Genomic DNA, 13,913 nt, shown 5'->3' on the forward strand with positions numbered 1-13,913 from the left:
ATATACATACGAACGGCGAAAGGGGGGGACCCCTAGCATGCATTATCTAGATTGATTTGTTATTAATCGCGTATTAACTTATTTTACGAGGGTTTTTGGAGTTGGTTGATCTATGGCAATTAGTTTAGGGCTGGTAGGGCTGAGTATTTTAAAATATTTGTTCTGAGAGAGCTTAACGGGCCCCAGTTGGCTCTTGGCCCAAGGTTTGGGTCACGGGCTGCGCCGCTGTGCAACCTGTGCAACTGCGGGGGATGACGTGGTTGTTGATGAATGCATCCATTTGAAGCTGGGTGGTTGATGAATGATGCGCAAGTGATAGCTGGCGCTTTTGAAAGGGGTTGGCTTTATATATATATATCGATTCAGCAGCTGGAAAGAAAGTAAGATTTTCTACCGGCTCAGATGTATTGTTTAGACGTATGCCTTCACATATCATGGTCCGAAAGTCGAGATAGCTAACCGAAGCCCATACGAGGTTTTTTTTCTGTAAGTATGGTATGAGAGACCTGTTTGATTTCGTGTTTCGGGACTGTTTGGTACAGAACTTCTCTGTATTTGCATCATACCACATTTGAAGAAAAAATAGAACTTATATTTAAGGAAATAATTTTAATTTACTACATGTTTAGCCGAAGGAAATCAGTTGAAATGGATTTAGGGAATGCTATTCGCAGCACTTGGAGAGTGAACTGATGCTCTTCGTTTATCTGAACAGAAATTAAGAGCCGATCGATACACTTGTCTCATCGCGTATTGTAGACTGACCTTCAATAAACACATGACAATACTGTACAGAGATGTACAGTATTACTATAAATTTCACACATAAAATTCAGGTCACCAACTCTGTATTAATATAACGTCAGTGCGCTGTGGAGTAGTCTAGTATATCCATGGGAGGTTTGGTGGATCTTCTGATGGCAGAAAGATCCCGGATCTAGTTATGTGGGTACTATTGTACAATGAATGATAACGTAAAGAATAGTTAAGTATACTGAGCGCAAAAGGAGTAACCGGGACGGTTGGAGCAGTTTTATTCTATGATTTGCCGGCGTGCAGGGAGCGTTTGTGTAGAGACGCATATTCTCGGACATTCTCAACCCCCAGAGTCGGGTCGAATATCATAGGAGAGGTTCCATTTTCCCTTTTTTTTTTTTTTTTTTTTTTTTTTTTTTTTTCCGCGCCTAGTTGTTCAAGCAAAATGCTGCCCCATCCAAGAGGAGAAGAGAAAGTGAACTTTGGAATGAGTATTGTCTAGTCATACACTCAATAGATTGATATAATCTCCAGAGAGATTTACGGTCTGGGACTGCCGGATCTACAGAGAAGGATAGGTTACTTATATTGAACATATACATTAACAGCATCTAGATGGGTATATAACTAAAGTGCACAGCAATATTTCCCGCCTCTCCTCCGCGCTTGCAACATCCCCGCCCCGTTACACAGTTTCGATGTACCTTTTAACTTCCCTACACGTGAGTGTCCCCGACTACGATTAGCTTTCTAGTACACGGCAGCGGTAAAGGGATCACAGAACGAAAAAGAACAGAAAAGAGGAAGAGAAAACTCACCAATCTGTTACAGCCTCCTCCCACAAGCGAATCTCATGCTCTCTCGTTCCCCCAAAATGGTCTACAAATGCATCCCCAAACACCTCCCTCGCCACACTGCCCTCTCGCATGAAAGCAGCCACTGCTTCCTTGAGAGTTTTCGCCAACCGTATTCCCTGGTCTGTTGAGCCGCCTACATCCTCACCCTTAGACAGCGGCGGAACAGGTAAGGCAAGCTTCTTTACCACTCCCCTCCATCCCAGCTCCAGAATCGCGGCGAGGACGTAATGCGGGTTCGCGTCTGCGCCGGGGACCCGTACCTCCAGACGGGTTGCCTTGGGCTTCGATGTTGGCGGCGTGATGACACGGATGGATGCTGCTCGGTGCTCTAGACCCCATGAAACGGTGACGGGGGCCCAGAAGTTTTCGACTAGACGCTTGTAGGAATTTATGGTTGGGGCGAAGATGGGCATGACATCGGGAAGTCCATCGAGGATACCGGCGAGGAAGTGCCTTCCAACGTCGGAGAGGTAGGCCACATCTGGATATGGGGGTGATGGATCGGGCGTTTCACGGCTAAATATATTCTCCCCTGTCTTTGAAACAATGGAGAAATGCATGTGTCCACTGTTTCCCGGTATTCCTTCTCGTGGTTTAGCCATGAAAACTGGCGTGATCCCGTACTTGCTGCCGATAGATTTCACGACGTATCTAGGAATTTTTGGAGTATTAGTGACATCGGCCGTAACCTTCCACGTAGGTCTCTCTAGGTATATGATAAAATCTCTGAAACTAGAACGGGATTGCAGCATTTGAGGCTCACTTGAATAATCCAGCCCGATCAGCTATTTCCTTGATTTCACCAAACTCAAGGGCCTGTTGAAGGTTAGGTGCCGTAAACAAGAAGGGAACACGTTCACTGTAAACATACGGCTTCAAAGACTCCCGGGCCACTTTCAGTATGCCAGCTTTCGACGTCACACTTGAAGGCCTGACACATGTTGAAAATTCCATAGAAATACTCCTGATTATGCACGGTCCTTGTAAGACTATAACCGAACATTCCTTCTGTCAATGGTTGGAGCGCAGTGACAGGGTTCTCCTTGAGAAACGCTGCGGTTGCTGAGGAGTTTCGTTCGACACCCCCAGGGGAGGCCGACGGAGCGCGATATTGGTGAAATTCATATTCCGCTACGAAGGACTAAATTAGCAGCGTGAATCATTTCTGCTGGTAGATAATCAACGTGCAAAAGACACACCGCCAGCCATGGCTCTATAGCCCAGTTTCTCTATTTTCTCAGCAGCTGTCCTCAGTAACCCTCGTGGGCAAGCCGATATTGGAGCGTGAGTATCGGGGTCGAAAAAGCTAACTAGAAAGAACGGCACATTATCTTCCCATGGTATTCTTCGGAAACTGCTCAGATCCGGAACTGCTACCATATCCCTGTATCCGTTCTCCTTGTTGCTAATTCCCAGGTTTTTGAAATATGTCTGGTCATGCATGTCCCACCCAAATATAACAGAGCAGAATCCGAATCCACTTTGCGCGACTGAGAGAAACTTCTTCTTTGACACGAGCTTGCCGCGAAGGATGCCATCTGCATCGATTCCGGCGAGTTTCACCCGCGTATCCCGTTCCAAAACCGCAGGAAGATTCTCTAAAGTGACTTCTGTTTCCATCGGCATCTTGCTCGACGACTCGGATGGACGAAGGCGGCAAAAAGGGCGCACGGAGAACGGGATTGCTGGATTAGAGAATTTTTATTTTTTTTTTTAGCAGCTAAATGCCTAATAATGGGGGTATTGGGGGTATACAACACAGCAACAGCGATTCTTCTGTCGGCCTGGGGGAAGCACAAACGAGGTCTACTCCGCTCCGGAATCACGGAATCGCAAGGTCAGCCAGGTCATCCACCGCTTGTTACGTGGGATATGCTTTAAATAAGTTATCCGGGTCGGCTTCCAAGCGGTTAACTAGTTACAACAAGGTTACCGGGAATGAGGTAAACTTTGTGGGGCCCTTGGGGGTCTGCCGTGGCGTGGCGTAGCGTAGCAGTCGCGTAGAGCACACACACACACACACACACAACCAACAGCCCTGTTTTTTCCCTTCACCGGGATCGAACCACCGAACGGACGTCGCCAAAACGTTCTCAGCCGCAATCGGCAAGCCACCTGGGACATCATGTGATCTGCCCTCATTAAGGTTTCAGGCACCACATGTGCCCAACCGCTTTTGTCCTAGCCGCATCTCAACTCCGGAGCTTGGTGTCTTACTAATCCACAAAAAAACTAAAAATAAAAAAATGAGCACTCGCTCTGATGGCGCAGATCGCCTCGAGGATTCTTCGAAGGGATCCATAATAAGGGAATTGAGGGAATCTCTGAGAATCCAATCTCTGGGTGAGACTTTTCATTCCTGCTCTTTTGGTTTATCAGTACCCGGAGGCAAGTGGCTGCAGCAGGATCCATGCTGAAATTCAGGGATTGAGTCACCTCTAGACATTGAACCGTCACTTTTTCACATTCGCGAATCGCCCTGTAGTCTTTATTTGGTTTCTCTGGTTACAAGAAATCTCTGCCATCATGGGACGACTTGAAGGGAAAAATGCCATCATTACTGGTGCTGCGGGGTATGACTCTTTTAAGTCCAGAAGATTAGATGATAATTGTTTCACAAAAAAAAAAAAAAAAAAAAAAAAAAAAAAAAAAAAAAAAACCTGCTAAAAATGAGAATGAATATAGTGGCATCGGTCTAGAGACCTGCATCCTTTTCGCTCGTGAAGGTGCCTCCGTTTTGATGGCTGACATTTCGGAGTCTGCACTCGAAAGGGCCCTTGCCAAGGTAAAGCTCGTCGTCCCCAACGCCGTCAGACTCGAAACTATCAAGTGTGACGTCTCTAAGGAGGCCGATGTCAAAGCCATGGTCGAAGCGCAGGATTCCTGGGGCGGATGTGACGTCATATTCAACAATGCAGGCATAATGCATGAAGACGATGCGGATGCAATCGGAACCCCCGAGCATATTTGGGACATGACTCAGAATATCAATGTGAAGGGAGTATGGTATGGATCTAAACATGCAATTCTTAGCCTGCGCAGACACAAGAAGATAAAAGGCAGCATCATCAATACGGCTAGTGTTGTGGCTTTGACGGGAAGCGCAGTTCCCCAGTTGGCATATACGGCAAGCAAAGGGGCAGTTCTTGCCATGACGAGGGAGCTGGCAATTGTCCATGGCCGCGAGGGATTTAGATTCAATTCTCTCTGCCCTGCGCCTTTAAAGTAGAATCCTTCCCCTCCCCCTTTCTTTCTTTACGTATTTATCATTCCTCTTTTCGAAAAGAGGCGTCCAGGCTAACAGCATACACCTCCAGCACCCCTCTCCTGCAGGACTGGCTGGGTAATGACGTCGCTAAGCGCCAAAGGCGCGAGATCCATTTCCCCACGGGCCGTTTTGGTGAAGCTGTAGAACAGGCTCAGGCCGTTCTTTTCTTGGCTAGTGACGAGAGCAGTTTCGTCAACGGGACCGATTTCGTTGTTGATGGTGGAATGACCAAGGTTCGTCAAACCCCCAGCGCATGCACAAGGTCTTGGGGACCCTGACGAAATTTTCATCTAACATTGTTCCATCATCACACAGGCATATGTTACCGCAGAAGGGCCGCCAACAGAAGCACCGAAAAACTTTGCGAGCTAATTAGCTGTTAGGGCTGGGTTTCCATTTGACACGGAGTTAGACAAAATATACATTATTTATCTAACGCTATATTCATTAGACGCTTAGAGTATGCTAATAAGTTTTCATGAATTTATATGTTATCAGCCATGAGTCAAGAAATCTAGAGGGGCTGAGTAATGTCATCAATAGCGTTCAGGCAAATAGTTCAATACTTACTAGTTTCTTTGCTGTTTCTGAGCTTGTTTCATATTTTCATCAAGGTATAAGTAGGTGCTATGCAAGCCTCACTGAATATATTCTGATAGCAAGGGCAAAGCAGCCTAAAAGGCTGTATGATGCTGAAATGAAATATTGGCAGCCTGTCATATGCAGATCTGGTGTCACACCCGGTAGCGAACTAATATAACAATTAGACTGCCCCGTTTTCTTGCACACAATGATATAACTGTGCAGATATAGTCACAAAATTACCATTTCTCTCTCTACTACATTGTTCTATCAAGGGAAGAAAAAAATGTTATTCCTTGGTAAAAAAAAATCTCAGTATGTCACATTGCACATATTGGATCTACGAAAGGAGGAGAAACAGCAAGAAAGAACTTGCTGAACAAAAACTAAAAGGAAGAACTATGTAAAAGCATAACGCCTACTAGCTATGTGTGGACCATCGAGCTTAAAGGTATAAGAAAGCAAACGAAAAATAAAGCATGAAGATAAAAAACAAAAATCACTCCTGCGAAAGGCAGAAAGATGAGAACTCGAGAACTGAAGAATAATTTGCCTTCGAAAAATTTCCATCACCATACCTGCGACTGCCCATTTGCTTCTGTATTGCACCTTGAAAAGAGAGACACTGAAAGCATGTTGCAGATAAATAACAGCATAACAAATGGTAACATAAAAATATAGAGAGAAAACATGCAGGCAACTCTAGATAGAGATGTTGATCCGAATTAAGCGAGATGTATTATTGGTGGTATTTGACCCACTGGATTCCCCGGAAAGCAACATCCACCTTGAGACAACAAGTGGAAAGATGTTAAGTGTCAGCCAATTGCAGAGAGGGTGAGAAATTAGGCGCCAGGGACCACTCCTATTTTCTGGAGATTAAGTGGGAACAAAAGGAAACGGGTTATTCGTTATCCCTATCACAATAATGGAGAAGGGGAGAAAAGGGAGATTCTGGACAGTTCCATCACACCAACCACATGGAAATTTCTCCAAACTCATCTTGCCTATCCGGATAGCGGATGCCATCTTCCTGTCGTACGCACAATGCGCCCCTCGTAGCCAGCATGAGAGTATGAAGGAATGCCTGTGTAGCGATGACGTGACTGTTGTCTGTCGGTGGAAGTAAGGAGGAAAATGTAATCTCAACCACATCTGCATCATCAGGGTCCCCATCCGCGGCAGCAATGACAGTATCTGCCTTCACTCTCTCACTTTCTTCCATAATCTTGGTTCTGACAAAGTCTAGGAAATTCACACTCTCCTGATCCAGAGTAGCAGCAGGCCACTGAGTCTCAGCTGCCATTTGCGTATCAAAAGAACCGTGATGTTGGCTCCTTCGAAGACCAAGAGGGCTACCACCACCTTCCTCAACTACGGAATGATCAAGAACCAGATTGCTGTCTAGATTAGACAAATCGAACTCCTCATCGTCTGATATTGGAATATCGCTCATGCCTGGTCTGGCTATTCCACGGCCGGCGAGGGGACTGGCGCTCGTTATGCGCCCCATGCGTCTTCCAAACACTGCAGAAGACCCACCAACGGCGCTCCCATCTGGAACCCCACCACTGGCAATGGAACGAGGACCACCAATGCTGGAGAACCCACCTACACTGAGGAGGAATTGGCGAGAGTGAACGGAGGAACCTGGCTGGGAACCTCTGATGGAAGCGGTAATATTCCATGGCATATGTGAAGAGCCATCATCGTAGAGAGGCACGGGTGCGTGACGGCCTACTTCAATGTCTTGGAGCTAGAGAATTTTGGAAAGGGCTTGTTAGTGACCTAGAAAGATTTAGGTGCTCGGGAGATTATATGACATACATCAAACCCGATGCCATAGCCATCGTCATGCTCAATGACGCCTCCGCGGCCGATTTCATTATCTTCGTCTTCTCTCATACGCACACTCCTAACCTCGTATTCGGAATCATTGCCACCAACGTCTTCACGGCTACGTTTACGACTTGTGCGATTCTTGTTTCCAGTCAAAGTGGCCAACATCTGCTCTCCTGAGAATATGCCCAGTGGATGTTTGAAGTCGGAAACACCGAAACCGAAGTCAACAGAACCAAATCTTTCACCCATTACCCAGAGCCCAGCATTTCTCTTTGCCAGTGTATTGATTTTATTGTTCTGTTTGAGCTTTGCTGCAAGAGCCATGTTACGCGCGTACTCAGAGTTCCACTGGGCGAGATCTGAATTCTTCAGTTCTGGAGGATCGTCAAATCCCAGAATTTTGTTTCTTCTTTTCCTTAGGCGTTGCTGTACTTCAGCAGCTTCGGGCGATACCCCAATCACTGGTTCGTAGCTAGGATCTGCTGCGGAATCAAATCCTGAATCAGGGTCTCCAGAGCGCAGATTATCATTCCCTGCATACCTCATTTCCACATCATTGTGAAGAACCATCTGGTCCTCAAACTGTAGTGGGAAACCATTAATGATTTATCCTTTTCAAGCTTGATGATAGGAAAACTCACCTGATCTTGAAGAGTTTGGAAATCTTCCTCAACCTCTGGCCTCACTCTAGTATTCGTTCTAGTCTCACTTCTCGCAGAGAGCCCTGTAGGTTTTTTCTGCGTAGTTTGCCTCACTGGTAGTTCAATTATATTTCCCTCACCGTCAAATTCGAAATCTGGTTGGAGCAAAACACCAGTCTCTTCTGCGAAGACTGCGGGCAGCTCAAACTCGTTTTCCTTCGTACCTATACTGCCTATGTCACTTGGTAATCCAAAGGCACCTGCACCAAGGCCGCTTATATCTGACGAGGAGATGTTCAAATGAAGTTGACCATCTGAAAAGTGGCTAGACTTGTTTGACTCAGAAATTTTGCTTGATAGCAAACTGGACTTGCGAGGGGATCCGATGTTCGAGGTAATATCGAGAGCAGACAAATCCACGTTTAGCCCTGGGAGCATTAGAAAAGGGATGAAGGAAGGGTCGTCTGGGATAATTAGCTGGTCCGGCCTATTGAGATAATTTAGCAGTTTGTTTATACGTACATGTACACGTCTATATTGCTGCTCAGTCAGGGTAATGCGGTGGGCATGAAGCCAACATTGGGGGAATTTCCGGAATAAGGGTGAGGAACTATACTTTGCCTTCCCAGCATCAGGATCCAATCCTGAGGAACGTATTTCTTTCAACATCGCTCTCATCTTATCCCTCATTGTTTGCGCGTCTATAAGCGCGTATCCGCATTGCTGATTATACACCCTCGAAACACCATATCTGCAAGCCAGAGGCCCAGTAATTTAGCAAAAAGTCTCCCCTGACAACAACGATCAAATCAAGGGGGTTTCTACATCCCTTTTACTCACAGTAAGTTGCCCTGTAGCCTCAAGGCCATTGGGGCCTCGGGGCGTATGATTGTTTCACACGCCTTGGGAACATCGACATCGAGAATGGCCTTGCGATTCACCTTTTTGGTGGTGGATTTTGCACCAAGAGTCGCAACAAGCCTGGTACAAGCATAGCCGCGATCCAGTTTTTAGACTTCAGATCAAAGAAAGGGTAACGAAATCAAAAAGGAATAGGAAAGTACGGGGCGACAAGCAACATGACAGCTTCAACACCTACCACACCGTCGCAACCCCATGCTCGCGGGACGTGAGAACTGCGCGCCAACCACATGAATATCAGCTATATATCGCCATGCTTCTTGTAAGGTGTGGTATTTCATTGAATGAAATATATGGACATTTCACCCCCTTATTCGGCCCCAGTTGGCCGGAGGGTTGTTTCCAACCCAGCACTAGGGGCTTAAATTGACACGTTTAAAAACCCAACATTGATGTAGGGGGAAGAAGCTCACTCTCATGACTGTAGAACATGTTGCCATTCACCAACCAGACGGCGCGTCTTACCGCCTTTACTAAGGAGTACACTTCGAGAAAACCGGTCCGCCCCTAAAACTGGTTGATAGACCTTAGCAATAACGGCTAAAAATGCGACGCGAACGTTTCCCGTTCTCTATTTCTCCTCTCATTTGCTGGCCACTGGGAGGGGTCTGTAGCATATAACAACAAAGCACGATAAGGGGGTAAACGCGATTGTAGATGGTGGGTACATAAATGACATAAGCACAAGGGGGGGGGGGGGGATGTAAAATGCAACGCAAGGTTAAGGATCAAAGGGAGTGTTTCCGTTAAGTCGAAATAAATAGATGGTGAAGATGGGAAGTGGGAGAAGAGCTATGGAATGGGGAGAGCATGTGAGACGCGCAACACCCGCGCCCAAAAAGGGGGGAGACAACCCAAGAGGCGGAAAGGAGTCACGGGATCACAGGATGAAGAGCAATGGGAGCGGAGATATCTGTTTTGGCTTCATTTCCCCCTTTTCTTCATATTCTCGGCTCTATAGGTGTCACGAGGGGTAGGTATATAGATGGAGATTGAAAACGTTAATAGATTTATGTCTGCCTCCGCAAGCCATGTGAATACGATTCACCAACAACACCAAGGAGCTATATTCGGGGGAACGACTGGAAGAAATGGGCAAGGGAGCTCCCATAAGTTCAATAACTCAAATCTTGCCTTGGGAATGACCATTTCACAAGCTACAGAGCCATCGAGAGGTAAAAGGACAGAAGCCAGGAAACAGAGAGAAAAATATTAGCAGCATAGCTGTGGATATTTTGTATACCTGGAAGCAGAAATACTTGTAGCAACTTGGATATAATAGCAGAAAAGTGATGTCTCTTTCAATATGAATGTAACGGGGTAGGCCCGTAATCAGGGTAAGAAACTGATCGGATAATGCGTTAAGCACTGGTATACCCCTTTCTCCCTCTTCGCGGCCTCATTTATTTACGGCTGGTATCAGAAATAAATGGACGGAAACGGACCAAGCAGAACAAATACTGATGGATGGGAGAATAGCATCACCAAAAGCGCCTATCCGTGTGGGGACGACGCATGAAAATGAAAAAGATCAAGAAAGAAGAAAGATCAAGCTCCCGAGGAAGAGGAATTCTAAAACCAAAGAAAGGAAAATAGCAGAATCGCAAGCATACAAAAATGACATGGCACCCGGCAACAAAAAAAAGAAAAAGAAAAGAAAGAAAGAAAGAAAAGAAAAGAAAAACACAGATTGGGGTTGGGTATGTGCGGGAAATCTACACAGGTTTAGTACTCCAAAAGATACAAGACAGCTAGAAAGAAAGGAATGACAGATAGTAGTCATGGCACCTAGTATAAAGAAGTAATTCAACAAGCACAAAGCAATTGATTCTAGAAATAAGCTGAATCTGTGCAAATATTGTAACATGGATATCTTTTTTTGTTCAAAACTATTGCCGTTACTTTAAGGTTGAGTGTCGCAGAACCCTTTACTCCAATGGGATGCCTTCGTATTCCGAATATCCAAGAGCGAGATTCATATTTTCTAATCGGAAACAGTTAGCACAGTGGTGAAGGGGACGTCACCGGGTTCATGAAGAAATAAATAACTGGGAATAGCTTACGAAGACATTGAGTCGCTGCCCCCTTGAGTAGATTATCAATGGTGGCGCAGACAACCACTCTCTTGCCTCCGGAGTGGACTGCAAAGCCTCCAACCTCAACCCCGTGACGACCAGCAATATTCTTGACGAGCGGAGCTTCGCCAACAACTTTGACAAGCTTCTCACCGGCATATCTATCCTGATACAAGTTGCGGATATCACGAGACGACATCATCTCCTTCAAAAGAATGTTAATTGTGTGCTTGTACCAGATGAAAATCGTTAGCTTATCTAGACAAGTGTAAGAGGGATGGGGAACATATAGATAGAATTAAAAACATACATGGATCCCTTGGAACCAAGACGCCACATGTGGGATAAACGCAACTTCTACGCCAAGCTGTGTACTAATCTCCCTTTCATGAATATGATCCGTCAAGCTATACGGTATGAGATTGTTGGTAAGGTGTTTGACATCATTTTTTGGGCTTGGCTTCGTCCCGGCTCCCGAGTAGCCTGAAACACCAAATACGGTAGGTCGTCCATCAAGATACGGAACGAGCGGTGCGATTCCTACTTGGGCAGCAGTGGCGTAGCAGCCAGGGTTGGAAATGCGAAGGGCTTTAGCGATGGAGGCACGGCTGACCAGCTCGGGTAAACCGTAGGTCCACTTATCGTCGAATCGATAGTCCGCACTAAGGTCGACGATAACGGCTTGATCCTGATCGACTTGGTCGACAGCATCGACGAAGGGCTTGCAAACGCCATTGGGTAGAGCCATAACCCAGCAATCTACGTCGCCATTCTCAGCCATGCGGCGAACGTCATCGGCGCTGAGGTTCTCGTAGATGATCTCCCTTTTGTTGTAGCCTTGTAATTTTTGGCCCGCGAGTTCGCGGGAAGATACGTGACGAAGATGCATATGTGGGTGCTTGTTCATAAGATTGACGAGAGCTTGTCCGGTATATCCACGTGCTCCAATCAGGGCTACGTTGGAAGGTTTGCTGTTGGAAACGTTCTTGTCACCAAAAGGGGGGTTTGGGTTGGTGGTGGTGTATGATCGAGAAGACTGGTAGTTTCCGCCGCCAAATTGGCGGCGTCTTTGGGCACTGGGAATACTAGAGGTGGCTGAGGTTGAAAAGGTTCGCTTTTGCTGGACGCCAGAGCCAGGGGTACCAGCAGTGCTCGAAGCAGCCAGTGCGGTACGCTGGAACTCTGACTCCAAGGCATTCCCTCCAAGCATGTCGGTTCCATGCTTGCCGAATTCGACGATGAGATCCTTGATTTCGTCACCGCTTTCAAGGCCGCTCCAGAAGAGGACTCGACCCTCCCGGCTCAAGCTACCTTGGGCTTTGTCAAAGAACCACGTCAGATTTTCGTCCTCCTCATTAACTGTCCAGACGAGCTTGGGAAAGTCTTTCTGCATGCTGGCAAAGACATTGTCTGCAACTTGCCTCAGCCATCCCGCTTTGGTAATGCTGAGGGTCGTCAGTTGAGCAATCGACGATCCATCTTGGGGAGGCAAAACCACGGCAAGAGCCTCCATAGGCTCGTCCAGGTAGGCCTTGAAGGGGCGGTTCTTCAATGACTCAACGTATCTGTCAACAGTCGCTTTCGCATCCAGCCCCTCACGGTCACGGACGAGTGCGTTCTTTAGCAGCTCAATGTCTTCAAATTCATCAAGCGAAGATTTGATATGAACCTTATTGCCCCTTCGGATCAAAGTTCCCGCTCCCGTATCCGTAAATAATTCCTTCTGTAGATCTGCAGGGTGGATGATAGCCACGCTGGACGTTCGAGGAAGGTCCGTAAGCAACTCCTTCATTTCCTTAATTTTTAGTCTGGTGCCATGACGCACCCACCACTGCTTCATTAAATGGTCATATTCCTCGTCCAGGTTAATGGCAGATATCTTCTCCCCCGTATCACCATTAAACAGCCCTCCTTTCTCCGCAAGGTAGACAATCTTCAAAGGCTGCAATGCCCTCGCAAGTTCACCGGCAGCCACATCAGCGTTGACGTTCAGAATTTGACCCTCGGGCGTCTCAGCCATAGAGGTCAAGATGGGAAGACATCCAGCACTAATCGCAGCTTCAATGGGAGCCTTGTTGACACCATTAATCTTACCAACCAGGTTATACTTTTTCTTGTCAAGGTAGTCCGCCGAAAACACACCCGTCGTAATCGGCCTAGCCCTTACACCAAGACTCTCCAGCTCCTCTACCAACTTCAGATTCTCCTCCAGGAAAAGTGACCTTGCAAGCGCCAGAGTCTTTCCATCCGTAACTCTGATCCCATCTTCAAATTGAGGTTCCACACCGGCAGCTTCAAGCATCTTATTCAACTGTGGCCCAGCGCCGTGGACAACAATCGGATAGAGGCCGACATGGTTGAGGAATGCAAGAGCAGAGGATAAGGTCTGCAAATGCTCTGTAATAATAGCCCCGCCAACCTTGATGACGGCAAACTGCTGCGAGGAGACGGAGGTGAAGTGCGAGAGGTACTGTTGGACCTCCCGCTTGGAGCCAATGTTGCTCAACAGCTGGACGACAGTGGAGCGGGTAGAGAGATGCGGAGGTGGTTGAGGAGAGTAATGGCGTCTTTCAAGTTGAGAGAAGGATACGGGGAGCCAGGCTGACGCAACACCTATACATGCGGGGGTGAGTCGTCTGGTGGTCGCTGAGGATAGGAGTTGTCTAGCAGACCGGAAAATGAAGGAGTGTGCCAGAGTTCCCGACGCACCGAGCCGGAGTGATATCATCTTGTTGACGAACATGCGGCAGCTTTCAGGAATGAGGCGATACCAGCCACGTCACTACCAATTATTGCTTGTCGGAATAGCTCGTATATATATATACCCTGTTTGCTTTAATTGGGGGGCGGGGGAGGGGAAGGGGGGGGTTGTTGGTGTTTGGGTACTGTGGAGGGCAAATTTTGAACTGTGGAAGAGGAAATATGGCTGGGCGTAGTGGGCCGCGCCGCTCCTTGAGCTTCGGCTCTTCAC

The 13,913-nt window shown here is 47.0% G+C and overlaps 4 protein-coding genes across 4 annotated transcripts; 1 reads left to right on the forward strand and 3 right to left on the reverse strand.

The window, feature by feature from the left end:
- Positions 1-1,441: 1,441 nt before the first annotated feature.
- Positions 1,442-3,239, reverse strand: PAAG_04525 (glutamine synthetase; the record flags this gene model as incomplete). Its single annotated transcript, XM_002793569.2, has 5 exons — positions 1,442-1,472; positions 1,575-2,264; positions 2,377-2,429; positions 2,485-2,744; positions 2,813-3,239. The coding sequence occupies 5 exons, from the start codon at positions 3,237-3,239 to the stop codon at positions 1,442-1,444; spliced, it is 1,461 nt and encodes a 486-aa protein (XP_002793615.1).
- Positions 3,240-4,139: 900 nt separating this feature from the next.
- PAAG_04526 (3-beta-hydroxysteroid dehydrogenase) lies at positions 4,140-5,253 on the forward strand (the record flags this gene model as incomplete). The annotated part of the gene is made up of 4 exons (XM_002793570.2): positions 4,140-4,186; positions 4,299-4,838; positions 4,931-5,114; positions 5,197-5,253. 4 exons carry the CDS (start codon positions 4,140-4,142, stop codon positions 5,251-5,253), a joined length of 828 nt encoding a protein of 275 aa, XP_002793616.1.
- Positions 5,254-6,430: 1,177 nt separating this feature from the next.
- On the reverse strand, positions 6,431-9,064 carry PAAG_04527 (Rad21/Rec8 N terminal domain-containing protein; the record flags this gene model as incomplete). The annotated part of the gene is made up of 6 exons (XM_015845294.1): positions 6,431-7,219; positions 7,291-7,887; positions 7,947-8,433; positions 8,563-8,697; positions 8,787-8,927; positions 9,051-9,064. The coding sequence occupies 6 exons, from the start codon at positions 9,062-9,064 to the stop codon at positions 6,431-6,433; spliced, it is 2,163 nt and encodes a 720-aa protein (XP_015699520.1).
- A 1,731-nt stretch (positions 9,065-10,795) lies between these two features.
- On the reverse strand, positions 10,796-13,685 carry PAAG_04528 (acetylglutamate kinase; the record flags this gene model as incomplete). Its single annotated transcript, XM_002793572.2, has 3 exons — positions 10,796-10,851; positions 10,931-11,171; positions 11,253-13,685. The coding sequence occupies 3 exons, from the start codon at positions 13,683-13,685 to the stop codon at positions 10,796-10,798; spliced, it is 2,730 nt and encodes a 909-aa protein (XP_002793618.2).
- Positions 13,686-13,913: the final 228 nt, after the last annotated feature.

This window comes from Paracoccidioides lutzii, assembly GCF_000150705.2.
Source record: "Paracoccidioides lutzii Pb01 unplaced genomic scaffold supercont2.11, whole genome shotgun sequence".
Taxonomy (NCBI): Eukaryota; Fungi; Ascomycota; class Eurotiomycetes; order Onygenales; family Ajellomycetaceae; genus Paracoccidioides; species Paracoccidioides lutzii.